Source organism: Aspergillus saccharolyticus, assembly GCF_003184585.1.
Source record: "Aspergillus saccharolyticus JOP 1030-1 unplaced genomic scaffold BP01scaffold_21, whole genome shotgun sequence".
NCBI lineage: Eukaryota > Fungi > Ascomycota > Eurotiomycetes > Eurotiales > Aspergillaceae > Aspergillus > Aspergillus saccharolyticus.
Window position 1 is genome coordinate 127,830 of NW_020290631.1, and position 24,387 is coordinate 152,216.

At 49.6% G+C, this 24,387-nt stretch overlaps 10 protein-coding genes across 10 annotated transcripts; 4 read left to right on the forward strand and 6 right to left on the reverse strand.

Moving 5' to 3' along the window:
• The first annotated feature begins 109 nt into the window (after window positions 1-109).
• BP01DRAFT_85098 (WD40 repeat domain-containing protein) lies at window positions 110-3,773 on the forward strand. Its single transcript, XM_025580169.1, has 4 exons — window positions 110-774; window positions 827-1,098; window positions 1,153-1,986; window positions 2,045-3,773. Exons 1-4 carry the CDS (start codon window positions 232-234, stop codon window positions 3,576-3,578), a joined length of 3,183 nt encoding a protein of 1,060 aa, XP_025430202.1. The 5' UTR covers window positions 110-231; the 3' UTR covers window positions 3,579-3,773.
• Window positions 3,774-4,233: 460 nt separating this feature from the next.
• Window positions 4,234-5,868, reverse strand: BP01DRAFT_85144 (uncharacterized protein). The gene is made up of 5 exons (XM_025580171.1): window positions 5,777-5,868; window positions 5,574-5,722; window positions 5,391-5,522; window positions 4,914-5,312; window positions 4,234-4,715 (listed from the first exon to the last, which is right to left on the reverse strand). The coding sequence occupies exons 1-5, from the start codon at window positions 5,793-5,795 to the stop codon at window positions 4,296-4,298; spliced, it is 1,119 nt and encodes a 372-aa protein (XP_025430203.1). The 5' UTR covers window positions 5,796-5,868; the 3' UTR covers window positions 4,234-4,295.
• A 1,053-nt stretch (window positions 5,869-6,921) lies between these two features.
• On the reverse strand, window positions 6,922-8,352 carry BP01DRAFT_85104 (uncharacterized protein). Its single transcript, XM_025580170.1, has 8 exons — window positions 8,264-8,352; window positions 7,965-8,207; window positions 7,860-7,913; window positions 7,754-7,804; window positions 7,555-7,697; window positions 7,244-7,493; window positions 6,990-7,196; window positions 6,922-6,943 (listed from the first exon to the last, which is right to left on the reverse strand). The coding sequence occupies exons 1-7, from the start codon at window positions 8,301-8,303 to the stop codon at window positions 7,102-7,104; spliced, it is 876 nt and encodes a 291-aa protein (XP_025430204.1). The 5' UTR covers window positions 8,304-8,352; the 3' UTR covers window positions 6,922-6,943; window positions 6,990-7,101.
• A 151-nt stretch (window positions 8,353-8,503) lies between these two features.
• Window positions 8,504-11,013, reverse strand: acuM (gluconeogenesis transcription factor RDS2). The gene is made up of 7 exons (XM_025579686.1): window positions 10,545-11,013; window positions 10,418-10,440; window positions 10,265-10,282; window positions 9,888-10,161; window positions 9,059-9,822; window positions 8,808-9,004; window positions 8,504-8,748 (listed from the first exon to the last, which is right to left on the reverse strand). The coding sequence occupies exons 1-7, from the start codon at window positions 10,765-10,767 to the stop codon at window positions 8,697-8,699; spliced, it is 1,551 nt and encodes a 516-aa protein (XP_025430205.1). The 5' UTR covers window positions 10,768-11,013; the 3' UTR covers window positions 8,504-8,696.
• A 649-nt stretch (window positions 11,014-11,662) lies between these two features.
• Window positions 11,663-12,936, reverse strand: BP01DRAFT_85207 (uncharacterized protein). The gene is made up of 5 exons (XM_025580172.1): window positions 12,565-12,936; window positions 12,412-12,496; window positions 12,189-12,353; window positions 12,024-12,131; window positions 11,663-11,968 (listed from the first exon to the last, which is right to left on the reverse strand). The coding sequence occupies exons 1-5, from the start codon at window positions 12,825-12,827 to the stop codon at window positions 11,816-11,818; spliced, it is 774 nt and encodes a 257-aa protein (XP_025430206.1). The 5' UTR covers window positions 12,828-12,936; the 3' UTR covers window positions 11,663-11,815.
• Window positions 12,937-13,377: 441 nt separating this feature from the next.
• On the reverse strand, window positions 13,378-15,577 carry BP01DRAFT_357845 (basic helix-loop-helix domain-containing protein). The gene is made up of 2 exons (XM_025575290.1): window positions 15,083-15,577; window positions 13,378-15,022 (listed from the first exon to the last, which is right to left on the reverse strand). Exons 1-2 carry the CDS (start codon window positions 15,144-15,146, stop codon window positions 13,758-13,760), a joined length of 1,329 nt encoding a protein of 442 aa, XP_025430207.1. The 5' UTR covers window positions 15,147-15,577; the 3' UTR covers window positions 13,378-13,757.
• An 885-nt stretch (window positions 15,578-16,462) lies between these two features.
• BP01DRAFT_374810 (uncharacterized protein) lies at window positions 16,463-18,283 on the forward strand (the record flags this gene model as incomplete). The annotated part of the gene is made up of 4 exons (XM_025576855.1): window positions 16,463-16,515; window positions 16,589-16,700; window positions 16,837-18,018; window positions 18,161-18,283. The coding sequence occupies 4 exons, from the start codon at window positions 16,463-16,465 to the stop codon at window positions 18,281-18,283; spliced, it is 1,470 nt and encodes a 489-aa protein (XP_025430208.1).
• An 820-nt stretch (window positions 18,284-19,103) lies between these two features.
• Window positions 19,104-22,193, forward strand: BP01DRAFT_416723 (uncharacterized protein). The gene is made up of 11 exons (XM_025579214.1): window positions 19,104-19,323; window positions 19,376-19,445; window positions 19,514-19,955; window positions 20,157-20,202; window positions 20,283-20,315; window positions 20,734-20,821; window positions 20,887-21,509; window positions 21,595-21,763; window positions 21,836-21,934; window positions 21,996-22,051; window positions 22,114-22,193. Exons 1-11 carry the CDS (start codon window positions 19,133-19,135, stop codon window positions 22,136-22,138), a joined length of 1,842 nt encoding a protein of 613 aa, XP_025430209.1. The 5' UTR covers window positions 19,104-19,132; the 3' UTR covers window positions 22,139-22,193.
• Window positions 22,194-22,561: 368 nt separating this feature from the next.
• On the forward strand, window positions 22,562-23,466 carry BP01DRAFT_357849 (uncharacterized protein). The gene is made up of 4 exons (XM_025575291.1): window positions 22,562-22,640; window positions 22,700-22,758; window positions 22,821-22,964; window positions 23,116-23,466. The coding sequence occupies exons 1-4, from the start codon at window positions 22,591-22,593 to the stop codon at window positions 23,208-23,210; spliced, it is 348 nt and encodes a 115-aa protein (XP_025430210.1). The 5' UTR covers window positions 22,562-22,590; the 3' UTR covers window positions 23,211-23,466.
• BP01DRAFT_85341 (mitochondrial 54S ribosomal protein uL16m) lies at window positions 23,024-24,264 on the reverse strand. The gene is made up of 3 exons (XM_025580173.1): window positions 24,068-24,264; window positions 23,538-24,002; window positions 23,024-23,465 (listed from the first exon to the last, which is right to left on the reverse strand). The coding sequence occupies exons 1-3, from the start codon at window positions 24,168-24,170 to the stop codon at window positions 23,293-23,295; spliced, it is 741 nt and encodes a 246-aa protein (XP_025430211.1). The 5' UTR covers window positions 24,171-24,264; the 3' UTR covers window positions 23,024-23,292.
• Between the last annotated feature and the right edge of the window lie 123 nt (window positions 24,265-24,387).

The following is a 24,387-nucleotide window of genomic DNA, read 5'->3' on the forward strand; positions in this document are numbered from 1 at the left end:
GTTTGCACGGTATCCGGCACGGAAGGAGGCTTCAGCCAGATTATCCCTCCTTCCCCTCAACTTGAGGCTCCTTCCTCGTAGCATGGTACGACTTGCCGTCTTCAAGCGAGATTACACACGCACACACATCTTCTGAACATACTCGGTCTGAAACTGTCGATGTACTCAGAATACTTCCTTTGTTTCCGGAGCATTTCACCATAATTATTTCCAAAGCCGTCGCCAAACGCCATGGCCTATAACTCTCTGAGTGCGAAGAGCAAGACCAACCCGGGGTCGTCCTTCCGCTTAACCCCAACAAGTTCACCTATCCTCAGACCCTCCACGCGCTCTTCGATGCACAAAGCACCAACACAGCAAGCTGTTTTAAGTCTTCAGACGGTTATTGGCACTACCACCAATTCGCCCAACGGCTTCTCTAGTCATGCGGGGAGTAATTCCTTTGCTATCTGCGCCGGGTCGACCGTGGTCCTAGCAGAGCTCGATGAACAAAATACCCTTCAGCAACGCTTCTTCAGGGCGCGACCTTCTGTAACTAGTGTTAACCCTGTTACATCCTACTATAATACTTCTACCCCACCTACTACTCCTGACGGCAGAGCCAAGACGCCGTCAGGCCCAAAATCTGCAGCACAGAGCATCGTACATAACGGCACCCCAAACAGTGAGCTGGTGGACAGCAACAGCTCACGTGGATGGTCATCTCGTGAACGAGTAAAAGCAGTTACCAGCGTCGCCATCAGCTCACACGGAGGGTTGCTAGCAGTAGGCGAGGTATGTCATACGTTTCTCCAGCGGTAAAGGTGCCAATGCTGATATAATTCAGACGGGGTATGGTCCGAGAGTCCTGATTTACTCAACCGCCAAAGGCGCCTCTTGTGATGTTCCGTTATCGATTTTGACCGAACATACGTTCGGAGTGCGTGCACTGTCATTCAGCCCAGATTCGCAATATCTTGCCACCCTTGGTGATGTCAATGATGGATTTTTGTTTGTTTGGGCTGTCAATCCAAAAACCGGATTAGCCAGGCTTCATTCCACTAACAAATGCACTTCCTTCATTCGCGACATGGCATGGGTCGGGCAGACTCTGGTCACGTAAGTCACCTCATGCTTGGCCCCTATTGAGTCAAATATTAAGATTTAATTCAGGGTAGGGATCCGACACGTGAAGGTTTGGCGGCTGCCAGACGTGAGACCGGGATCTCCGAAGTCCCGGCTCATTGCCGACTCTTGTGCTAGTTCATCTAATCATACGCCGAAAGCTCTTTCCGGAAGAAATTGCCTGTTGGGATCGCTGGCAGAAAGCACGTTCACCAGCGTGATCAGCATTTCCGACTGCGAATCGGTAGTGGGCACAGATACCGGGGCTCTTTGTTTCCTGGATCATAATGAGGGGGCACAGAAACTGTCTGTTGCTCATTACTTTGATTATGCTATTTCGTCACTAGCAGTAGATATGGACAACTCATGTCTCTGGGTTGGTGGCCGTGGCGGACGAATTCAGTGCATGAGTCTGGAGAAGTTGAGGTCATTGATCGTTCCATCCTCTCCTGCGTCTTCTGGTAGATCTTCGGTGGAGCTGAGCTCAAAGGGACCTACCATCACATGCATGGGATGCCTTGGTCCCAACTTGGTGGCTGTTGACGCTAGCAACACCATCAACATTTTCTCAATCGATGAGTTGGGCGTTGATGTGGATGTCAATAGTACTGAATTGGGAAACACTCTTTCCGCTCACAAAGATGCCGTTCTTGGTATAAGTCCGCTCTCGACCCCCAACCTTCTTGAAGCCGAGTTCTATACCTGGTCCCGCAATGGAATAGTGAAATTCTGGGACGGTAGAGGCAAGTGCCGGGATTCGCGTTCGATTGTTCTTGAGCACTCTTCCGGAGTCAATGAGGATACCCCCAACGAGCTGAAAGTCTTACACGCTATTGAGAATATGGACTATTTTGTATCTGGAGACAGATGTGGTGTCCTGAGGTATTATGAAGACCCTATTTGACGATTGTCCTCTTCTCGCTAACCCTCCAAATGCTAGACTCTGGCAGAATCAGCCGTGGAAGTGCATTCAAGAAGTTCGAGCTCACGCTGGGGAGATCACTGACATCGCTATGCATTTCACCTCCCAAGGTCTTCTAATCGCTAGCTCCAGCCGCGATCGCACAGTACAATTGTTTGTATGGGCCAATGATAGCCTGGACTTGATTCAGACCATGGACGACCATGTTGGAGCTGTCAGCCACATTATTTTTATCGATGATGGGAAGAGACTGTTGTCTTGCTCCGCTGATCGTACCATTCAAATCAGAGAGAGCGTGAGCCGGGAGGCTCACGGCACGTCTATGTTTGCTTATTTGGTCTCTAAAGTGATAACACTGAAGGCATCGCCTGTATCCATGGCACTACTACCGGGAAACGAGAATACTCTTATCGTTTCTACAACGGATCGCTACATTCAACGCATTGACCTGAGTTCTGGTCGACAAACCCATTGTTTCCGCGCTACTGACGCTGATTCAGCCGATACAGTGGTCCTGAATTCTCTAACTGTATCTGCTGAGACGTTGGGTCATGATTCTCCTAGAATGCTCGTTGGGGTGTCGGCATCCGACAAGTCTATCCGGGTATATGATTTGGACAGAGGTGTCCTTCTCGCAGCTGAGTTTGGACACACTGAGGGCGTCAGTGATGTGTGTCTGCTATCGAGGAGCTCAAACTCAACCAGTCAGATGAAAGAGTTCTCTCTTGTTAGCTCTGGGAATGATGGTCTCGTTATGTTATGGGATTTGTCGCTGCTCACTCAAGGATCTCGAGATTCCGTGCACCTTGGTAACAGTGAGGAGGATGATTCCCCAGCGAAAACCTCCACAGTCGCCAGACCTCCTTTACGCAAAGTCTTGTCCAGGAGCGACATTGCTGGGTTTCAGCGACAGGAGAATGTAGCGATCACGCCAACGCCTGCGCGTGGACATTCTCCGACATTCCTACGTAAATTCGCCAAATTAACTCTTTCGCCTTCCATGAGATCTGGAAGCCTTTCTCCAACAACACCATCAGCGACGCCCAGTCGCCAGTCTCCTACATCCAGCACTCACCGAGACAAGGGCCATGCATCACCCTCATTGTGCAAGCAAAAGCCTCCTAGTGCTAAGAAGGCCGTGTGTAGCCGAAAAGAATCTCGTCGTTCATCTATGGACTTTCGCGCTCGAGCAAGAAGCATGGGGAAAAGCGATCTTGGGACTCTTGACACGTCCACTGAGCAGGTGTGTCGCACATTGAAGGCTTATCGGAAGAAGCTCAACAATTCGACGGATTATTTCCATGCTCATAAGGACTTGGAGAGAGAGCTTGAGCTTACGCTGCGTGCCTTGAGGTCTCGGAATCCAGCATCCGGGACTCTTGAGAATGATACTGATAGCAGCGGGAAGGAAAACCAAAAGACGTCTAGCGTTGGCGAGCTCCATGGAGATTCATACGGCACTGGGCCTTTGCAGTCAATGCCAGAAATTCGACGAACGGAGTCTTCCGCACCTTCGGAGATCTCTTCCCTCGTCCTGAACGGCGAGGACTGAACGACGAGAGCCTATTGGCAGGCCATTGCTCTCTCCCGTCGCATTTCGTCGCATTCAAACTTTTTTGTCTTTCAATCTTTCATCCAAATTCTCGAATGCTACAAGCCATTCAAGTGGAACCAATGCACCAAGGAGTCATCCTGAGTTCGTCGCTTAGGTGGTACCACCTTGGCTGGCTCTAATCTCGAAAAGTGCCTCGATGCTTTGCTCAGCGTCCGATTTTAAGATGCAGAGACGTCTATTTCCACTTAGTGGGCCTTCTATCCCTTGCCCCGTATAGCGCGAGGACGGATCAGGACTTGCACATATATCTATCTGGACTCTTCGAACCCTTGTTCCCACGCTCCTGAACTTCACTCATACATATTCTGGAGCTCATCCTTTATCTCTATGGCTCTTTTCAGCGAGTTTTCATACCTTGTCGCCCGACTCTCTTTAGTACTTTCTTTTGCTGGTCCTGTTGGCTCAAGTAAAATGATACCCATATTGATTAAGACTGTGGTAAATTATATTGTAATGTTACTTGCGTCACTCGGCCTGAAAACTTCGTGCTTTTGCGTAGTCTCTTCCTCAGTATTCATTTTTTCACCATAACCATGACTGACCCAGTCAACATCCACCGCCAGTTTCACTTACCTTGTTCGTCCTCCACAAATCACACATACCCTGCATTACCGGCGGAAAACGGGATTGACTATTAAGAAACCTGTCGGCATTTCAACTTGAACTCCCACTATTCCCTCCTCCCTCTTCCCCCAACATCAATTTCCCATACCTCCCCCTGAGCAACCTCGCCAACGCACCACCATCCCCGTCCACGCCCCCGACCTCTGCCAATGCAATCGCCTTCTCCGCCCACCGTCGACACTCCACATCCTTCGCCGCGAGATAGAAATCCACCGCCCGATTGAACGCCACCGCCGCCATCCACTGCATCTCCGTCGGGGGAAACCCCTCGGTCTTACAGTCCCGCACGAGCACCAGGACTTGATCGAGCACCGATTCCGCGAGTCGGTCCTCGTGAGCTTCAAGGGCGAGCTGGTATAGCACGTGCAGGTATCGGGGGAAGTCCGTGTGAAGGGTAGTGAGGTTGTTGATGTCGGGGGATGGGGAGGCGTGAATTGTGCGGATTATGAGCTTTTGGAGAAGGTAGAGGTTGGGTTAGATTCGAGGTATGAGTGGGTTTGTGCCTTTTGGGGTGTTGGTTTGGGGGAAAATTGGGGGGTTTAGGTTGTGGATTACTTGGGGGTTGAGTTGAGGTTGTATGTTAAAGAGAGTGGGGATGTGGGTATTCTTCTTCTTGCTCACTGTGTCAAAAGCTGTCGATTGACGTACCTTAATAGCTTGGACGACCTTTGTCAGAGGGGCTCCTTTGGCGCGGAGGAGCGTGTCGAGATAGACGGATATCAGTTTTGAGTTGAGGACCGCGGAGGTTTGGATGAGGCTGGTTATGTGGGACCAGGTGTCGTCTGTGTTGAGATAGATCGAGGCTTCTAGATCCACGGCGAGGATGATGCGGTATCTCTCGAGCCAGAGTGTGGGGGCATCACCTTCTTCTGGGGGTGGGGTCGCATTTGTGTTTGCGGATGTATCCACGATGATAGTAGCGTTTGTTGGCGCTGAGCTGGTGGTTTTGGCGTAGGTCGCTTCGGGGTTACGGCATAGCTGTAAGAAGCCGGTGATTTGGGACTGGAAGGCGCTGCTGGATTTGTGGGCTGCTGTGTAGTGAGCTTGCTGGATGTTGGGGGTTGCGGTTAGTCAGGGTTGCATGCAGGGCGCGCGTATGAAAGGAAGCAGAGAGGGATGGCTTGCCTTTGCTGGTGGGTCTGTGGTTTGACGCGCAAGCGATATGTGCTTGGTTGTCCTGAAGAATTCGCACAGGAGGTAGGTTTCATTGAGTGATGAGTTGGTAGCGTGAGTTTGCTGGGGAAGTAGGGTTGTGAGCTAGAGGCTGTCAAATCCGGCTTCTAGGAGGTAATGGCAGTTTTGTTATACCTTGATGGATAGGTCAAGTAGAACTAGGGTATGTTCGGTCTCTTTCGAATCCCGTAATCGCAACGCAATATTATAGCTCTTCTTTGCAAGCCATTCGAGTTCGTGGACGCTGAAGGCAGTGGCTTGCTGAGTGGGATATATATCTATGACTGCCAGACGGGGTTAGCGGTTGTTGCGTCAATTAGTTGTCAGGTGTCACATACCTGCTTTGATGACAGACATAATCGCATCGATTTGTTCTTGATCCGTGTATTGACAGTTATCGAGCTCAGTGAGAAGATATACGATTATAGACATAATAATAGTTAGCAAGTGAAGCTAATGGGGAAGACACTATCATACTGGAACAATCGTCCAGGCCCCTTGTCAGATTGCGAGGCTTGCTCGCTGGAAAATACTTGCTGTAAGACTTGGATTGCCTGTATCATCTTCCGTTGTCGAAGTGCTTCGGCTATGCAGGATATGATATAAATTGTTGGCTCGTCGCTAAGCTTGAATAGCGATTGAAGATAGACAGGACCTGCGCTCTGTTAGTAGTCTAGGAAGATAAACCCAGAGAGTCAAGTACCGGAGGTACATGTACTGTCGCGCAGGCTCAACTTGTACATTAGATACAATGTAAGAGGACAAAATCTGCATTCTTCCGGCATCTGCTTGAAAAGGTTGTCCGCAGCGGTTACACTAAGCGTGCCAGAAGCACACAGAAGAAGCTTCCTATTCCATCGTCAAAATAGGTCATTTGAACTGCGTGACCACTCTTACCTGAACAGCTTCGCCTTACTGTCAGAGGAAAGTGAAATTAGTGGCTGTTCGATCATGAAGAGGCACCATTTTTCTGCACTACGTGCATCATGGTCTGATAGAGCTCGATTGATCCGCCTCCAAATGATCTGTGACCAGCTCAGCAGATAATCATTGACCTCGAGATTCAATAACTACCATCAATGAAGCCTCTTGCGCTTCTATGCTCAAGACTTGTTGATCGAATTTCGGGTTCTCTGCAATGTCTCTGAAATGCTCCAGGCTCGCTTTGGTAGAGAAGTATGGATCGGTCAGGACACTCACAAGCCTAACAAATACTTGCTCCAGTGTCCGGCAATGCTGATCATGGGATACGCTGGCGATAATCTTCGTCCAAAGGTTTCTGAGCGCTTGAAGGTATACGTCCGGACTACTACGCGTCAGATTTCGTGAGTCCATAAACCCATCGGTCATCTGATGACCGACCAGTTTTGAAGCTTGCTAATGTAGTAAAGTATCCTTTACCAGGTTAACCGAGACTTTCGTCATTCAAATGAGGTATTCGCACATTTCAAGGCTGCTTTCTGAGGCTTTTATCACCTCTAAAGCATCTAAAGCATCCTGCAATACTGTACAGCTATCAGTGGCAGCGCATCGCTGTAGTGAATAGCTCACCTTGGAAATGCATTTCCACATTCAGTTCCGCTTGCGCAAGGACTTCAAGCTTAAGGAGTCGAACCGAGAACAAGTTGCCGTGTTGCAGCTAAAGAGTAAGAAGACAAGCGGCTCAAAGCATTGAGCGACTCACAACTCTCAAATCATGAAGAAGTCTTGCTAGGTTGGCCTGTGATTCATGCGTATCGAGGTGAAGATTCGTCCGCACTGTTTGATATCAGCATTTCAGCAAACAAGCAAACGAGGATCCATACCCAAAGCGTGTAGCAGCAGGAGCCTTTTGTCCCTCAAAGCCATATCAACTCCTTCGACAGCAGAGGCGAGCAGGTTACATTGCTTCAGACCCCTTCCCAACCACTTTGCTGCAAGCGCATAGTAGCTACCTGAAAGTGCTGCGCTCCCAACCTTGTAACACACATCAAGTACGCAGTAGTCTCCCGTGTTCGTGTCAGGAATCTTGAGATACAGATGATCTGCAATATCCGGTCTGCCTTGAAGCCAAGCCTGGATTTGGTCGCTCCGTCAGCTCGATACTTTGGTTTAGACTTCACCATGAGTATCATACCAGATGAACCCGAAGCATATAGTACTGCACATGACATTGACGCAATCTTGCACCATCGACTTCTGTCTCTAAATGCTCAAGCGCATCCAGACGCATGGCTACTGCCTCGATAACTTTCAAGCTAATAGTGATCAACTCGTGCTCTGGAGCTAGGGTCAGCAAGACTGACCCGTGACCAAAAGACCCCCTGCGAGCATACCTATGCAAGTCTTAGATAGCTTGTAAGCTGTCTCCAAGACTCTGAAAATGCCTGCAGCCAAGTGAGAAGTACTATACGACAACTGCGTTGACCACGGAGACCCTACCTGAGCTCTTACTGGAGGCAGCAGCATCAAGCATAGCCCATGCAAAGGCTTTGACTGCACCTTTGCTTAGCTGGGCTCAACGCACTAAGATGAAATTATCCGCACCTTTGCAAAGGAGGCCAGACGTTGCTGGGTCGCTGTCGTTCGCTAAACGCCGGGTACAAGTATTCCACAACTCTGTCCCCTTGTTGTCAAGACACCGCCGATGGGAAGGTGGAGAGGCCCCTGTAGAGATTGGCAGCTGGTCGAGATAGCTGTTCAGCTTGAGCGAAGTGGTTTCATCCAGGTATAGCACTTGAGCATCGCAGGTGTCGGTTTGGAGTCGCTTCTGGATCTCGCTTGCGAATACTTGAGAGAGTGAGTATGGATAAGCGATGTGCTTTGATGCGAGGTCGTTTGCTTACGCAGAATGTCTTCTCCTGCCGTGTTAGAGCTCAACGCCATTTGGGGTGGTTGCCTTTAAGAGATTTCATTGTCTTGTCATGAAGCCTCGCGACCCTGCTGGTGAGGATGGCAGACTCATAGCACGTGCGATGGGTTGGTTCATTGGGGTGAACGACGACCTGACTAGCCTAGTCCTCATCTGGACGGCACTGAAGGAAGCCTTCATCTCTACGATATAAGATATAAAACTCTGAAAAACAGTCCCGCATTCTGATTCCAAACTATGGTATATTATGTGGTACTGGGCCGCTATTAAATTCAGGAGGCTATAAACCTGACTCCTGCAAAAATAGATTGACAAAGAAATGGATATCTATGTACCAAAAGAATCAATCAATGCAAGTGACTTCGTACTAAAGCAAGGACTGGCAGGGGATATGAATGCCATAACATTTAATTTGATTTCCGCTGCGAAGGTAGGAAGTTTCCAATGATAAGAGACGGTCTGTTTCCAACACCTATTAGCATCCCTTCACCTGATGACTGATTCAGAGGGCCACTCACATATTATGGTTATCTCTCCGTATGGTAAAAGAGAAACAGCAGGGTATACCTTCGCCAGGAGAATTTGAGTTGGGGTTCTTCAATGTACAGCTTGTGAGCATTGCCTTCTGGGAATTATCGAAGGCGATCGCTCCGAATTTCTCCCAATAGCTCACAAGCTGGTCCTCTACAATGATTTCATGGATAGCTAGCTTGCCCTGTATGATATTAGGATACATTCTCATTGGAGCAAGAAGACAAGCTCGACTCACATCGCGCAGGGACTCGATCGGAACACCAATCAGTTCTGCCATTTCTTTGTTTCCTCGGAAGATCTCCCCCGTTCGTCTCCAACAGCAAGCAGGAATAGCCATGCTAGCGAAGACACGATCATACTCCATTAGACTTCGTTCAAACCACATCTCCACTAGGATCAACTCGATATCGGTCAAACTTTGCATTCTCTCCCGGAATTTGGGGCGAAACTTGTCCAGCTGCCGAAGAATCTTCTGCCGTGATGCTTGCTGGAGGTGACGTTCCATATACTGATTCAACCTTGCATAGCCCTTGACGTAGTTGAATGGTTTGAGAAGTCCTGCGTCATACTTCGCTTTGAGGAGTTTATTCATCCGTTCCTCTGGCGGATCTGAACCCGAAGGATCTGCTGCAGTCATATAGTAGGTCTCTCTTGCTTTGTCATTAACCACTGTGGTAGCAGGACCCTGAGCAGGTTCACCCTGGGGTTGTTGGTTCTGCTGATTTTGCTGAGATTGGGTTGGCTGGCTGTGCTGAAGCATAGAAGCATTTGGTCCGCCTAATGTAGCCATGGAGTTGATCAAGGTCGGGTCCGAGTAAATCCCATGCAGATCATCATTCTTGAAGACGGATCCATCGTCAAGGAGACTGTTACTGAGGAAGTCCCCAAGAAGGTTGTACTCGTTGGTGACCTCGGGCGCATTAAACATGTAGGAAGGATGGAATGAGTGCATGTCTTGGAACTGGCTTTGTCCGCCAATCCATTCATTGAAGGGAAGTACTGTTGAACAGCGTAAGTGACCATCTTCCAAGTTTATCGTCGATTTGGGGAGGAAAGACTCTTACCGGACGAAGACATATTACCTGGCTGCTGCACGGAAGGCGCGGGGGCAGCCGATAGACCAATTGTCGCATCTGGAAGGATTTGCTGACCGGCAGCATCCTGGACATCGACCGATCTGGGCATTCCTTGGATATTCGGGTACTCGTTATTCGAAGAGGCTTCGTCATCGGCCGCCGAATGTTCATTCTCGCTCCGAGACCGCTTGGAAGACTCTCGAGGTTCATCATGGCACAAGTGGCCGATGTTCCGCTTTATACATCGTGTGCAAGGTCGTTCCTATGTCCAACAACTGGTGTCAGTATTGTGTGCTTCTGGAGGAGGCACGATATGCAAGACGTTCCACAAGGGTGTTGAGGAACAACGTTCAAGAAGGTCGTACCGAGTCGCAAGTCATATGCTGTGCCACGTGGAGTGCCCTTCTGTTAGCAAGTGATCCACTTCGAAACATTGATCAAATCGTCCTCAGAACGCATGAGCGCTACAGTTGAGACTTAATGGGTGTGGAATAAATGTCGTAGTAGAAAAGGCTTACCGATCGCCGACAGTATACACAAGCTATCAGTCAATTCGAGTTAGCAATTCGCGACGGGAATTCATGGCATATATGGACCATTCTACGCACACCGTAAGAGGACCCCTAACAGAGACCATGTACTCACCGTGATTGACCTTGCGGCGCTTCTTCGGGCTCGAGTGAGTCCCCACCGCAGCTATTTCAGATTTGGAGCCTTGTGCATTCTGCGATTCCTCCTTCACGTTGGCTTCCTCTCGAGTGTGTTCTTTAGTTGCTATACTGATTCTCAGTTTGTCGGCTGTCCCATTGTTGGGTTGATGCTGGTGTTCGGGGCCTATCCCAGTTTGCGCTGCGGTTTTCTCCGTCATTGATCGCTGAGCGCAGAACCGTGGCGCAAAATCCGAATCGTTGCTGATGTTTAGGTATATCGACTGGCCTAGGGCGCTTCAAGGAGGGTTGCGAGTGGCAGGCATCCAAAAGCTCCTGTGGAAAGAGTATGGACAGTTGAACGAGTCTTTGGTGCTTCGTTGCGGCGTGGATCTGTAACTACTTAGAAATTGCGAGGATGCGCGCGCGATTGCGATCGGCTCAGTGAAGTTCCCCGCTGGAGCGGGACTTGGATCTTTCAACTCCCGAGCTCCTCCGCATTGGGAGGGGGAATCAATGGAAGGCGGCTAATCTGTCAGCCTCGGGAAAGACTTGGCTGGAGCCACACCCACCCATGTGCCACAACTAGACGAGGGAATAATCCCTCAACTACGAAGCAATAAATAGCTGCATTACTTAGCAATGTTTTGAATTAAAATACCTCATACAAAGAAGGCATCCCTCGGTAAAGCACATTTCAAATTGGGTTACGAACCAGGGGCTAAGGGAATGATTCATGTCTGTGTAAAGCGAGAGCACGTGGCTAATGCCCCAAAGTAGCCTGGTTTGCATCACAATCTAAAATCCAGGCAAAAAGGTCGACTGCACTTGCAGGGTCTACTGTCCCACATTCTCGAAGCTGGATTGTGCGTCGCGACCCAGTGACCCAGTAAGTCGACGATATGACCACCGATTCACTACCTGATCTGTCTTCCATCCGCTTGATTTGAGATGACTCAGTCATTCGTATATAGGTGTAATTGGACGCCTATGCGCGGGTAATCGGAGAAAAGAGTCGGCACGCCCGTTATACAGGCCATGTGCGTGCTACATGCGTCAGCACACACAGATACGCTTTCGACCCTGCATTTGGGTTATTTGCGAGGATCCAGATTGATCCTTCACTGCTTGGAATCACAAATGACCGGGCTTCGATCATGACAAGCTGATTGTGCAGAATCCGCTGCACTGTGGTTGGATACCCGCCCGGAATGAGCAGCCGGCATAGCATATGAGGAGGTTTTGTACTCGTTGTTTTTAGGAATTGGTTCAATCATCAGGCACGAAAGTCAAACTCAGTGCGGCTTGAGATCTTGCCACTGCATCTCTCAGCCCAGTTAGAGGCGTCGTGTTATTTTGCATCGATTTGAGATGGTCATTCAATTGTTCCAACAAACCAAGAACATCTGGATCGGCCTCAAGCTAAATAGAACCCGTCAGTAAAAGGATTTCCGCGACTTTGAATTTGCAATCCTACCTCGTCAAACATGACATTAGCATCAATGTCATTTGCGATGGTGAACCCCGCCTGGTTAGAGTCACGATCATCAGGGACGTTGCTCAATTCTCGTAGCACCGGATGTTCCTTGAAGAAGATCAGAGTCAATATCCTTGTCTTTCTGCAGTTAAGCCATGTACCTACATTCTTCATCTGCCTCTTCCTCTCCAACTCAATTCCCTTTGCATTCCTCTCCATTTCCTGAAGTTGTCTTCTCTCCTTCTCCAGTAGCGCTTCCTCCTTCTCTACTTCCACCTTCAATAGATCAATACTATCATTCATCGTAGCTAAAGAGGCCTCTAACGCGCACTAAGCCGTGCGTTAGCTCAGTGACGGAACAGATTCATTAGATTTGAAATCGCCTTACATGTTCTTTAAGCGCTGCTTCATACTCAAAGACTGTATCTCGCGCGATGGGAGGGAACGGCATCCGCGGCAGTCGTTTTGCCAAGCTAAATGGGCAATATGCGTCAGTTCATTCGTATCCCATGTCCCAATTTCTCGGGCCCAGGGACAGTACTTCTTCACAAGGGTTTGCACAGCTGCCTGCGCTTCGATGCGCTTGCTCTCATTCTGTTGTCGCATGATAACTGGCCGCTCCAAGGCTCGGAACATATCACGGACTTTATCTTGGGCGGGCTCAGGAAGTGTCGACCACTTGCCCTTGATCGTCCTCTCCGAGACCTGCCTGACTTGAGGCTTGAGGTAGGCGAACCGCTTGTTGCGTGCATGGTTGTCCGGGTCGGGCGCTTGACTCGAACGCTTTCTTTTCGGGGGAGGCATCGTCGGGGTAGCTCGTCTTCTTGGGTCTCGCGTCGTCTTCGGATTCAATCTCAGGACGGGGTCGATGGTTGCGATTGATGTTTTTACATCTGGCTGTATTTAAGCGTGGTTGTTATCGGTAGGTCGAACAACAGCCCGGGCCCAGATAACAAACAGTGGCCCGGATCACATGACAGTCTCCCCTTGCGGAGCTACGAAGATGGCCTAAAAAGCTAAGCGCCTTTTTTAGTAATATTGCGGAACAACCCACGGCGCTACATATAAATATTTTTCACCGAGTCATGAATGACCCTACATCCTCCAGAAGCATGCATTGCTGGGATGATGATCAAGAAGCTGCTGGGGGGAAAGCCACGCACTTCTACATATGCTTGCGCTGTGCTGAGATGCTACATTAGGCATTATTACGTCCATCTTTTCACGATCTCTAAATGAAGGACATGCCTGATGTTTTTTCTGTATGACTTGCATCGCATATTCATTGCTGGGAGCTGCTATTGGAGACTTTCTGAGGCTCTAAAAATTACTCGCTTGAAACGGGACAGCATTGATTGGGTCAATAAATTTCCTTTTTTTTTTCCTTGGATGGTATCGTAGATTGCTGAAGATTCGGCTATATAGTTACACGTGCATCAAGTATAATCGTGTATAACTGGGACGATGAAATCAGGCCAAAGGGGTATTATGGGTACGGTGCATGACACGCGGCAAGTCAGCAAGCAAACTCTCGGCAAAAGAGCCTCGCCAGGGGAGAGAAATAATTTGAATCATGGCCGTCAGAGAACAAACGCCTGCACTTGCATCGAAAAGATGACTGGAAGATCGCTTAAGTGCTCCAATGTACAGTTAAATTGAAACAAGGCCCATGCTTCTGAATGAAGTCGTGGGAATTAATATGATTTGTCGTGATCGCGTAACTTGGATGGGGTGCTACCGTGGCATGACCAAGCCATTCATTGTCTTCATCTCTGCGAGTTGTGCTCTGAGAATCTCATTCCCTCGTAGGATCTCTTCTAACCAATCGGCCGCTTGAGTGAGCATTGCGCTCTTGCTGAAGCCACCCCCTTTCAGCCCCGGGACGAGTAAACATAAGTCATCGAAACCTTGCCGAATAAGATTTCGTCGCTTCTGTTCTGAAAGAATGTGGTTGCTTCTTTTTTGCTCCTCAGTTAGATTTTCGCGCGCCGGTTTTGGTCCCGAAGAGAGCCTCCGTTTTGAAATGGTATCTTGCGAAAGTCGTCGAGTTGAGGGCTTAGATTTTCTGGGCTTTCGTATCGAAGCATCGTCATCCGAAGTCTCGTCATCTTCCTCTTTCACAAAGATCCTCTGCTTCTTCTTGGGCTGAGCAAGATCTTCCACATTCTCTCGGTAGCCTCGCCGGAGGTTGCTAAGTTGGCCAGCAGCAGCGGCATCCGCCCAGGGAGCATCGTAGCCTCCAGGGTGTCTCGCTGTTACTGGACTGGGAGCGCGCGTGTTTGTTGCACTGCTCTGTCGCTCAAGGCATACCAGATGGCCAAGTAGCTCTTTGGTCCGATCCTCTTCATTAGGTTGTTCAGGAGGAGCCATATACCCCTGGCCCATGAAGCCAATATCTGAGCCCCAATGAAGTGGGCGCACTTTTGCCGTCACTTGTTGTTCTGGTGAAATCGGTTCTCCGACATCGAACAGCATCTCTGATGTATGAAATCCGACGGGCATGCGGCGACGTGACGGCTGCTTTGAATGACTACTGCTGTGCGGAACCTTGCTGTGGCCATTGATCCTGGGATTGTTGAAGTCTGTGTCTGGAGCAGAGAAATTATGGTGATTAAAGCCGGAGTTAAAACCCGTTCCGGTAAGCCCATTGTTATAAAGCATAGAGGCAGCCGCGAAAATATCCGAACTTGTATTCAAGTTCTGCGACATCATCTCCATACTGGACTTGTCCAGGCTGCCATGCGGAAAGCCCGGTTGTGAAAGAGATGTCGTGGAACCCTCGAAGGTGGGAGGTAATTCGCCTGGCCAGTCGAGCCCGTTAGTACCAAGCAATCGGTTTGTCGGACCCCCCATCCAGAAGTCGTTGGAGAAATGATTGGAATTCATCGTTGTGAAGAAATTATCCAGCATAGTGGACTCATTATCATCGAGAAGAGCGGGCCCGGGGGGTCGTGCAGGGGCAGGTTCGTACGGGGTGTCCATGGGCGAAAGGAAAGAATCTGTAGGTGTACGCATCTTTAGCCTGGGCATAAGAGAGAAATGGGGCCTGGTGAACATACAGCCAAACGGACCAGGTTGGGGGCTGTCGCTGCCATTATGCGCCTCGGAGTTTCTGAGATCCATGATGGTGAGAATGGTTGAAAGTCGCAAGTCGAGCGCCCACTTGCTACCCTAGTTGAGAGCAGCGCCGGGAAGGCAGCGCGGACATGCCTCTGTCGGCGCAGATTCCGATTGAATATAATGCACGGACACGATCGGGGCTTGCGGACCACGAGAAGCTCACAGGCACAGGTTGAAGGTCGCGTTGCGGAGGCTTGTTGCCAGTAGCGGCATTCGATTTGGGGATAATCCGGGGCAACAATGACAAAGTTGTAGTAGCGGGCTGATTATGTATGGAGCAAACCGGTGTTCTGGCGGATGGACTCGGTTGCAGCGTGGGACATCTCCCACATTGATTCGCCAGACAGATCAAAGGAATGATAACGAAAAGGCAAAATCCGGGGGATAGCTTCGAGGGTGGAGAAAATCTCTGCTTCGTTGCGCACTCACGAGTAAGACCGCAGAGAGAGAGGGAGAGAGAGAAGAAAGAGCATGGAATCCATTCGGTCTTTATGAGTCGATCACATGCAAAAATCTCGCGCTCGACCGGAGGTCGCGTGACGTAACAGTAATACGTTTAATACCGGACTCAGACTGAATACTTGGGCTGAAATGCGGTAATGCTTCGGTCCGACCTGCTTGAGTCTCGGCCCAATTTCCCAGTCCGTCCTTCTCTACTACTGGACACTGACTAACTACAGTCAAGGTCATTGATTAATTGCTGCATCTTTTCCCCTCCTCCTTCCTCCACCTTCATTTTCGATAATTGAATCATGTTCGTCTAAAAGTTCAGCCATTCTAGCCGTGGGATCAGCAGAATATTATCTGAGCTTTTAGCTCCTGTACCGGTGGTCTGTCATTTCACCTATATTTCTTTATAGTTGTTCTTCTGCTCTCATCCACGGGTGATAGTGAAAGGGCCCCAAGTTCGGTCCGAGCAGCAACGGGGATCGTCGTTGATTACCGAGTAATCGATACCCCTGACCCAGCCCTAGCAGTAAACCTCTCCTCGTGTCTGCAAGAACTGAGGCCTTCTCGGTACGTCGCACGGATCCCGCGGGGAATCCTATGAAAGCTTGCTGTGGAGCACAGAGCTTTGTGATTATCGCCGCAGATCAAAGCGTTTGTGCCAGCTCTCAATGCCTTAGTTTTCCAACTTTTGTGTAATGTCTCAGTCCAATCTTGAGACAGATTCATCCCCCTCACAGGTTCGCGAAGAAGTCTATCGTTTGACAGAGAGTGTTGATCAAATGAGATGAAGCACTTGTCTGACAATAATTGACAGACTGGATTGGCCAGATTGTCCCAGCAAGAGTCATGAATGGTGAGCTTGGGACACCATGAATCCTGTTGCCATCCGCTACCATCGCAGCAGAGTTCAGGCTCTGAAGCCGTAAGTCTCGTTCATGCTGAGATGAAAATCTGTTGTTCTTGCGTCCAATCCTTGTATACTAATCGCGTGGAAGAATACTGCGAGCGTATGCTCTTGGATATTTGTCTTCAACCACCCCGAGACTTATTTCCTGTCTACGGCGTATCCAGGATAGTAAGCTCAGCAATAAAGACCGGCTGAAAGAGGTAAGAAGCTCCCCCTGCTTGTCTCCTTGGCTGGGGTTGTTGATGCTACACAAATTGGTGTGTGCTGGCTATTCGTGCTCTCTGCGATTTCCGGCTGTATTACAATCAGGACCAATAGCTTATTTCAATGTCACAGTTGCTTCAAACATTAACCAGTGCGTTCCGATTTGAGAGCTTTCCTACATTCTGTGCTCTCCTGATTGGTGGCTCAACTTTGGCTCCCCCACTACTTTTACGCTATCTTGATCATGTTCGTCGCAAGTTCAAGCTTAGCAATACTTCCTTGTACACATCGCAGCTCATGCGATTCGTCCGTTTCGTCTCGGCATTCTTGTCTGCCTGGTTTTCCTTTCAACTCCTGAATAAGAGGCCCATTAGACCACAGAGTGTGCATCGATTATCTGCCGATGACGCTTCATTGCAAAGCGCTATTGGGCCGCCAAAAAATGACAGTCCACCAAGTACCAGTGTCCAGCTTGTCGGCCGAAGCATGGATCTTACGCTCTTCAGTCTCACTCGCGCTGCGGATTTGATGGTATGCATGGTATGGCTGCAGTGGAAGCGTTGGCGGAAAGCCAGAAATCACTGGACCTGGGCAGAGCGTGTAGCGCCAAAGCTTGCCAATTCTGGTCTTTTTGCTGGTAGTGCGGCGATAGTCATGTGGGCATGGTTTTATATGCCGGAGAGATTGCCAAGGTCTTATGAGAAGTGGATTGGAGAGGTAGCAAAAGTGGACTCTAGATTGATCGAAGCACTTCGCCGTGCTAGAAGAGGTATTCTGGTCTATGGTAAAGATACTGGACAGGCTCCCCTTCTTCAATCCATGTGCAGAGAATACGGCTGGCCGCTGGACTGGGGTGATCCCTCGAGAACTGTCCCTATACCCTGTGAGATGGTCCACATGGGATATGGTCCGAGCTGTGAGAAACATGCAGTATCTAGATTTACTCGAACGTTCAAGTATGCTTGTGCAACTTACATTCCATTACAGATTCTCCTGCGCCTGCGGAAGCTGAAGTCAATGTCGTCACTCAAGCACGCCCTGATTACCGCTCTGCGCTCATCTGCGTTCCTTGCGTCGTTTGTGAGTATATTCTACTACTCAGTATGCCTCGCCAGAACAAGGCTAGGCCCTAAGACTTTTGCCCGTGACACAATCACACCCTTGATGTGGGATTCTGGGCTTTGTGTTGGCGCGGGATGTCTCATGTGTGGTTGGAGTATACTCATCGAGAGTGCGCAAAGACGGCAAGAGATTGCATTATTTGTGGCACCTAGAGCCGCAGCAACGGTTATGCCGAGATTCTATGATAAGAAGGTATGCTTAATTCATTTGGCCATAGCGTTCGGTTGCTTATTTGAGGATGGTTGCACCAACCCCGTTGTTCCATCCGTCATCCCGATTCTGGGCTACCCTGGATCCAGTGAGCTTCTATTGACCACTTCTATTTGTCTAATAGTATCAATACCGGGAACGCTTTGCATTTGCCATCAGCGCTGCTGCTCTGCTAGCGTGTGCACAAGAATGTCCCGAGATGGTCCGAGGTGTTTTTGGGAGGATAGCAGCCGGTGTTTTGAGCTGAACGCGCATCAATGACTCCTCTCCTTCTGGCAGAGACTTTTTCAAGCATGTATCAATGAGTCAAGAGACTTGATCTCATTGTTCTGCATGTATTGGCTACTCAACAAGAGGGCGATGTCGTAATTATAGTGAAATGCTTGGAGAGTGATAGCGCCCAACTTTTGTATAGTGGTTTCATCAAATTCACCACGTAGATAACAATGCTTCTTGAACTAGAAGTATGCAAAACAACAATATGGACAAGGCCATTGACTGCATAGAGCGCCTTCAGATCACAAGACAGAAGAAGTTGTGAAAAGACCAAGGCAACTCTCAAGCTCGAAGATATGGCACTATGGTAAAGGGCTCATTCAGTGCTTGTCGGTGTCGATGGATGATGAAGGCTATGCATTTGCCCTGGACCATATTGCAGTGCGGAGACACCATACACTCTGGTTCCATATAGATTAATGTGCAGTATCGACTTGTTGATCGATTATGAGCGTGCAGGCATGACTAAAATCAAGACCCATGGTGGATTTAATACTTGTAGGCATGTAGCAATGGATTCCGATTTGGCTCCAGATGGACGGAGAAACCCCGCACTGACCGCTTCAGCCACCGCATTCTACGGCAGAATCTCTCCAACCTCGGACCAGGGATTTTTACTCCTAGACGGGGACAGCGTCCAGAACCTCCGACGGGGAAGCTGTTCAAACAGGCGGTGGCAGAAAACTACACTTTTATCACCACATGATCACACCACTTATCGAAGGATCAGTCACGTGTGACAAGGATATTGTCGAGGCTGACGAGCTGATGCTGCAGTGGTTGAGGTTAGCATTCGCCAGCGCTACACATTTTCCTAACTATGATATCCCGTTCAATATCCTCATGGGGCCACCTCCCATCGCCGGGATTGAACTTTCGTCTATCTGCCTATATCAATCCGAGATGCATGAATCCGGGCAGACGGTTCTTCACGCGCAATTCCATCCTACAACAGAATGCTAAGGCTCCCTTCAACACGCCTCAATCGCAAAAGCGCCATGCATCCACCCTGTATGATGACGTGGCGACCGTCTATATGGTGCGCTTGCTAAGGATTGTCTAGGTATTATACGTTGAGTATGATTCTCGGCACCCTTTCTCTGGCCTATGGCTCTGTTCCTTTGTATAAGATGGTCCGTTGAACCTTGTGACTGAGTACCACAACTGTATCAAATATTTACTCTTGCCGCCGAACGTATAGATTTGCCAACAGACCGGCTGGAACGGTCAACCATCGGTTACGCACCGCGGAGGAGACAGTGATACCGCATCTCGGGTCGTTCCCGTGACAGACGCCCGTCGCCTCAGAATCACTTTCAACGGATCAGTGTCGGATGTTCTGCCATGGAAATTCACCCCGCAGCAACGCGAGGTCCGTGTACTTCCTGGAGAAACCGCGCTTGCCTTCTTCACAGCTACAAATCAGGGTCCGACAGACATTATTGGTGTGGCGACGTACAGTGTGACTCCGGGTCAGGTTGCCCCATACTTCAGCAAGATTCAATGCTTCTGCTTCGACGAGCAGAAATTGAACGCCGGAGAATCGGTCGATATGCCGGTCTTCTTCTTCATCGACCCTGACTTCGTTAACGACCCGACCATGAAGAATATCGACACTATCACTTTGTCATATACCTTCTTCAGTAAGAGCTATATCGAGTGCGAGTCTTGTACGCAGATCGCTAATATACAGCAGAGGCACGATACGATGACAACGGGGTTCTCAAGCCGTTGCCTTCGGCTTAATGACCTACATAACATCGGGTCTGGTTTGTGGAACGTCTCCAGACGCCCAGGAGTAAACGCTTCCCATCAGACTCTTCTGACAACCTGTGATTGAGAAGGCCACAGCAAGGACACTTGGTGGATGACGCTGCCTTTTCTCACTCAGTATCCGCATCTCTTCTCTAGCAACTGCAGTTAGAACATCACAGCGGATAGCCCCTGGCGTCCAGCTTTTGTACATAGAGCATGTATATAACCACTAAGACATACCAGTACTTGTACGATATGGACGGGATTGCTTGTGTGTTTGTGTGTTTCTCAAATTGGCTCAGAGCCTGAGTCAGTGGTAATGTATTCGATAAGGGACTCAATCTCAAGCCATACTGCTGAAAGGTAGAAAAAGCAATGGAAAGGATACTCAGACCCAGTCTGACCAGCACAAGCATTGAGGACTAGAGGAAATTCACATTTTAGCCTGAGGCAACAAGGAGAGTGCGGAATGGCCAGAGATAATTCCATTCCTATTGGTCCGGTCACGCATAGTCAGCGGAGTGCACGGAGCATCAATTAAGCTCGCGTTTCACGGCGGCGACGCGTCGGCCATCGATTAGCTTCCGGGACCAAATTGTAGGGCGCAGAGAGAGTAGCTCAGCGTCTTCACTCATTAATACCGATTGCTCGAATAACATCAATCAGCATGGCCTTGCTCGTGGATAAACACCGGCCGCGCTCGCTGGACTCTTTAACATATCACCCGGAGCTCTCCTCGCGGCTAAAGTCGCTGGTAAAACCACACCAAAGAACCTGACCTTCACCACAGTCCTTTCACTAACTTCTAGCTATACTCAGGCACAAAGCGGCGACTTCCCACATCTCTTGATCTATGGACCGTCAGGTGCCGGCAAGAAAACGCGCACGATCGCAACGCTGAAGGAGCTCTACGGCCCCGGAGTCGAGAAAATCAAGATCGACGCCCGAGTCTTCCAGACGACGAGCAACCGGAAGCTGGAATTCAACATTGTCTCCTCGGTCTACCACCTTGAGATCACACCCTCAGATGTAGGCAACTACGACCGGGTCGTCGTCCAGGAGTTGCTCAAGGAGATCGCGCAGACGCAGCAGGTCGATCTCTCGGCGAAACAGCGATTCAAGGTGGTGGTGATCAACGAGGCGGATCACTTGACGCGCGATGCGCAAGCGGCGCTCAGACGTACTATGGAGAAATACAGTCCCAACCTGAGACTGATCCTCCTGGCTAACAGTACCTCAAATATCATTGCTCCGATCCGGTCCCGCACCCTGCTGGTCAGGGTCGCTGCGCCCAGCGAGAAGGATATCTGCGCGGTGTTGAGGACGGCCGGCAAGAAGGAGGGATGGCCGGAGGCGGACGGACTGAATCAGAGAATCGCCAGGGAAAGCAATCGGAACCTGCGACGTGCGCTGCTGATGTTTGAGGCTATTTATGCTCAGAAGTAAGAGCTTCCCCCGAATTTCTTATCTGCTTGGGTTTCACTAGATTACTTGGGGCTGACAGCGTTGGGTTGGGTGGTTTTGTAGTGAGAAAGTCACGGACAATACGCCAATCCCACCTCCCGACTGGGAAGCTCTGATTGCGCAAACTGCAGATGAGATTCTGGCCGAACGGTCACCGGCTCAATTGCTGCGGGTTCGCTCGCGTCTATATGATCTGCTGACGCACTGCATACCAGCGACTACCATCATCAAGGTACAATCTCCCTTTCGAGTCAGATGTGACTTCTTTACCAGAGATGAACGGCTAACAGGGCATGAATGATAGACCTTGACCTTCCAGCTCATCACCAAAGTGGACGATGCCCTCAAGCCTGAGGTCATCAAGTGGTCGGCTTTCTACGAGCACAGAATCACACAGGGCAGCGTAAGTGTTGGCTCTTCCTACTCAATATCTGATCGTTCAAACAGTTGACACATCACCTCAGAAATTAATCTTTCATCTCGAAGCATTTGTTGCCAAGTTTATGCGCATTTATGAAAGGTGTGTGCTGTCTCAACTATCTGAGTCTGCGTGTTGTTTGTCATCGCTAACTTGATACCTAGTTACTTTATGGGCATGGACTTCTGAACGTGGGAAATAGAAGTAGCAAAACAACGAATGATTAATGAAATAATTGTACAATAAGTACCCCTTGTTCTCACGATTAGACCGTTCTGCGATACTGTAAAAAGAGACATCAACGACTGGGGAGCTAAGTTTTTGCCACTTGGTTTATTGTTGAACTGGAGTAGCATGGATGTGTGAGTGGAATAAGACTAGGTGACGCTCTATGGGGTTGTGCGGTAATAGAGGTGACAGTGACACCCATCAAGTGCTGATCTTGGTCAACTGGGTCTCTCTTCACCTCGACTACGTCATAGCTCGTATACATATCGACCACCACCACCACCACCCCAATCCGCTAACTCTTCAATTGCCAACATCCCTGAAACTCATATTCGAGTCTGTTGAATTCGTACTATCTTGAGATTTTACATTAACCTGACCTTATACCATATCCTACCCACCACAAACACATCATGTCGAACCCTAACCTTATGGATATTGAGCCCGGTGGTGAAAACACACAGTATGTAGTCGCCATGGGTGGGAGCGAAAACCCGGTACAGAGTCTAACACTGGCTGTAGGTACGAGTCGATTCGTTATTTCTCGGAGACGCCGAAAAAGCAGACAGGCCAACTAGGTGGTAAGTTCCTCTCGTTTGTTCTTTAGGAGCCAGCCATGAGCAGGGCTCATGGAAATATTTAGCCCACTGCGAGCACACCAAGAGTGAATACAATCCTTTCGGAGATGAGGATGTCGAACTCAATGGCCAGAATGGAGATACTCCCCTAGCAAGACAGCTTGAGAAAGGGGAGGCTACGTCTGGACTATCGGGGATTGTGGACAAAGGTAGGGTTGGATCTGTTTTTTTTTTTCCTTTTCCCGGTTTCCTTTACCCTTTAAATATGATATAAACTCCGCATATGAGAAGCCATTCGACACCCGCGAGATCAATCGCAACAAGCAGAACGTGGAATGGCTGATGATAATGTACAACAAGATTCGAAACCCGAAACCCCAGAAGAGGCTGCAACGCTGGCGGCAAGGATCAGGAGAGAGCAGGGATATGGACCTGGCTCGGGTGTCGGGGCTTAGGTGCCATGAGGTAAATGTAGAAGGACAAGGGTAATGAACATATTTTCCAGAAATTTGAAATGGCGTTGCTTGGTTCGTTTGCTTATTGAGAGGCCACCGGGCTGGATGATGTCGATTTCGGAGGTGTAGGTAGATTCTCGGCACCGAGGGCTGGGCTTCTGCGGGCGCGCTTGAGACTCTCCAGAGTTACGCCGTTACCGAGCTTTGTCAGTCCGACCACGGGCGGCTCGCCCTTCTTCACGAACTCCCATAGTCCTGTATACAATGAAATGTATTAGTATTGTTAAGCCGCCAATGGCCAATCTTTGAATGGTACAATTGACTCACCGGGCAGCTTGTGGCCAGCCAGACGGAAGGCTTCTCTGGCTACCTTCTCGTGCAGATCGCCCTTGAGCTCAAAGACAATTCTGCTCACCGCGACCTTCGCCGTCCAGTAGTCGAACTTTCCCTTACCCTTACCCATACGCTGCTCGTTACCCTTGGTGTAGACACCGATGTTCGCGCTGACTCGCTTGTAGAGCGTATAGTTCATACCCCTCAAACGTCTCTTGATAGTCTCTTCGGCGATCTTGAGAGAGTGGGCGGGCAGTCGCCGATCGTGATCCTTCATGCGCAAGCCATAGTCACCCCAGACAACAGTCGTACCGCGTGAGGAGCCGCCGGTCGGGACGTGCGGGCGACCCTTCGGAGACTTCGACACTTCCTGATACTTAGGGGTAAGCCAATCGAGGGCGGGTGAGGTCGTAGAGAAGCATCGTGAAATGGGAAGCGCTGTGCAAGGGGTCGAGAAGCCTAAAGTGTTTCATCGGTGTTAGTTTCCCTTCCGTTACGAGGATTTTTTGAGAAGGTCGCATAACAGGAAGAAAAGAGAAAAATTCTGGGCACAGCGCGTAAGAGCTCACATGTAGGGCGGAAGAGGGCCATCTGAGGCCCGGAGAACATCTTGATCTGGGGACCCATTGTTGAATCTCAGCAAATGGCCCTTTTCAACTACCGCAATCCAGCGAATGTTGAATGATCCCGGCAGACTTCCAGGTTATCGGCGTATCTGCAGGCCCGGGCCCCGAATTCCCCCATTTCCCAAATGGGACGAAAGTGCTGCGCACGTGCCATACGCGCTTTCTATGTCTTATGTAAGCTAATTAGGTCACGTCGGCGTAGCTGCCCGCGCTGCAGG

Coding starts and splice junctions, on each gene's coding strand:
- BP01DRAFT_416723 (XM_025579214.1), top strand. CDS start 19,133: ATGATATCCCGTTCAATATCCTCATGGGGCCACCTCCCATCGCCGGGA. Junction 20,316..20,733: donor ACTAAGACATACCAGTACTT/GTACGATATGGA, acceptor AACATCAATCAG/CATGGCCTTGCTCGTGGATA. Junction 21,935..21,995: donor ACAGAATCACACAGGGCAGC/GTAAGTGTTGGC, acceptor ACATCACCTCAG/AAATTAATCTTTCATCTCGA.
- BP01DRAFT_357849 (XM_025575291.1), top strand. CDS start 22,591: ATGTCGAACCCTAACCTTATGGATATTGAGCCCGGTGGTGAAAACACA. Junction 22,641..22,699: donor CCCGGTGGTGAAAACACACA/GTATGTAGTCGC, acceptor CACTGGCTGTAG/GTACGAGTCGATTCGTTATT. Junction 22,759..22,820: donor GCAGACAGGCCAACTAGGTG/GTAAGTTCCTCT, acceptor GGAAATATTTAG/CCCACTGCGAGCACACCAAG.
- BP01DRAFT_85341 (XM_025580173.1), bottom strand. CDS start 24,170: ATGGGTCCCCAGATCAAGATGTTCTCCGGGCCTCAGATGGCCCTCTTC. Junction 24,003..24,067: donor AATTTTTCTCTTTTCTTCCT/GTTATGCGACCT, acceptor GAAACACTTTAG/GCTTCTCGACCCCTTGCACA. Junction 23,466..23,537: donor GGCTGGCCACAAGCTGCCCG/GTGAGTCAATTG, acceptor CATTGTATACAG/GACTATGGGAGTTCGTGAAG.
- BP01DRAFT_85104 (XM_025580170.1), bottom strand. CDS start 8,303: ATGGCGTTGAGCTCTAACACGGCAGGAGAAGACATTCTGC. Junction 7,914..7,964: donor GTCTGGCCTCCTTTGCAAAG/GTGCGGATAATT, acceptor GCAAAGGTGCAG/TCAAAGCCTTTGCATGGGCT. Junction 7,805..7,859: donor TGCCTCCAGTAAGAGCTCAG/GTAGGGTCTCCG, acceptor ACTTGGCTGCAG/GCATTTTCAGAGTCTTGGAG.
- BP01DRAFT_85207 (XM_025580172.1), bottom strand. CDS start 12,827: ATGCCTCCCCCGAAAAGAAAGCGTTCGAGTCAAGCGCCCGACCCGGAC. Junction 12,132..12,188: donor GGAAGAGGCAGATGAAGAAT/GTAGGTACATGG, acceptor ATCTTCTTCAAG/GAACATCCGGTGCTACGAGA. Junction 11,969..12,023: donor CTAATGTCATGTTTGACGAG/GTAGGATTGCAA, acceptor GGTTCTATTTAG/CTTGAGGCCGATCCAGATGT.
- BP01DRAFT_85098 (XM_025580169.1), top strand. CDS start 232: ATGGCCTATAACTCTCTGAGTGCGAAGAGCAAGACCAACCCGGGGTCG. Junction 775..826: donor GGTTGCTAGCAGTAGGCGAG/GTATGTCATACG, acceptor GATATAATTCAG/ACGGGGTATGGTCCGAGAGT. Junction 1,099..1,152: donor GTCGGGCAGACTCTGGTCAC/GTAAGTCACCTC, acceptor GATTTAATTCAG/GGTAGGGATCCGACACGTGA.
- BP01DRAFT_357845 (XM_025575290.1), bottom strand. CDS start 15,146: ATGGATCTCAGAAACTCCGAGGCGCATAATGGCAGCGACAGCCCCCAA. Junction 15,023..15,082: donor CCAACCTGGTCCGTTTGGCT/GTATGTTCACCA, acceptor GTACACCTACAG/ATTCTTTCCTTTCGCCCATG.
- BP01DRAFT_85144 (XM_025580171.1), bottom strand. Junction 5,313..5,390: donor CCACAGACCCACCAGCAAAG/GCAAGCCATCCC, acceptor CCCAACATCCAG/CAAGCTCACTACACAGCAGC. Junction 4,716..4,913: donor AGGTCGTCCAAGCTATTAAG/GTACGTCAATCG, acceptor CTTCTCCAAAAG/CTCATAATCCGCACAATTCA.
- acuM (XM_025579686.1), bottom strand. CDS start 10,767: ATGACGGAGAAAACCGCAGCGCAAACTGGGATAGGCCCCGAACACCAG. Junction 9,005..9,058: donor CGATCGAGTCCCTGCGCGAT/GTGAGTCGAGCT, acceptor AATATCATACAG/GGCAAGCTAGCTATCCATGA. Junction 8,749..8,807: donor CGGAGAGATAACCATAATAT/GTGAGTGGCCCT, acceptor TGTTGGAAACAG/ACCGTCTCTTATCATTGGAA.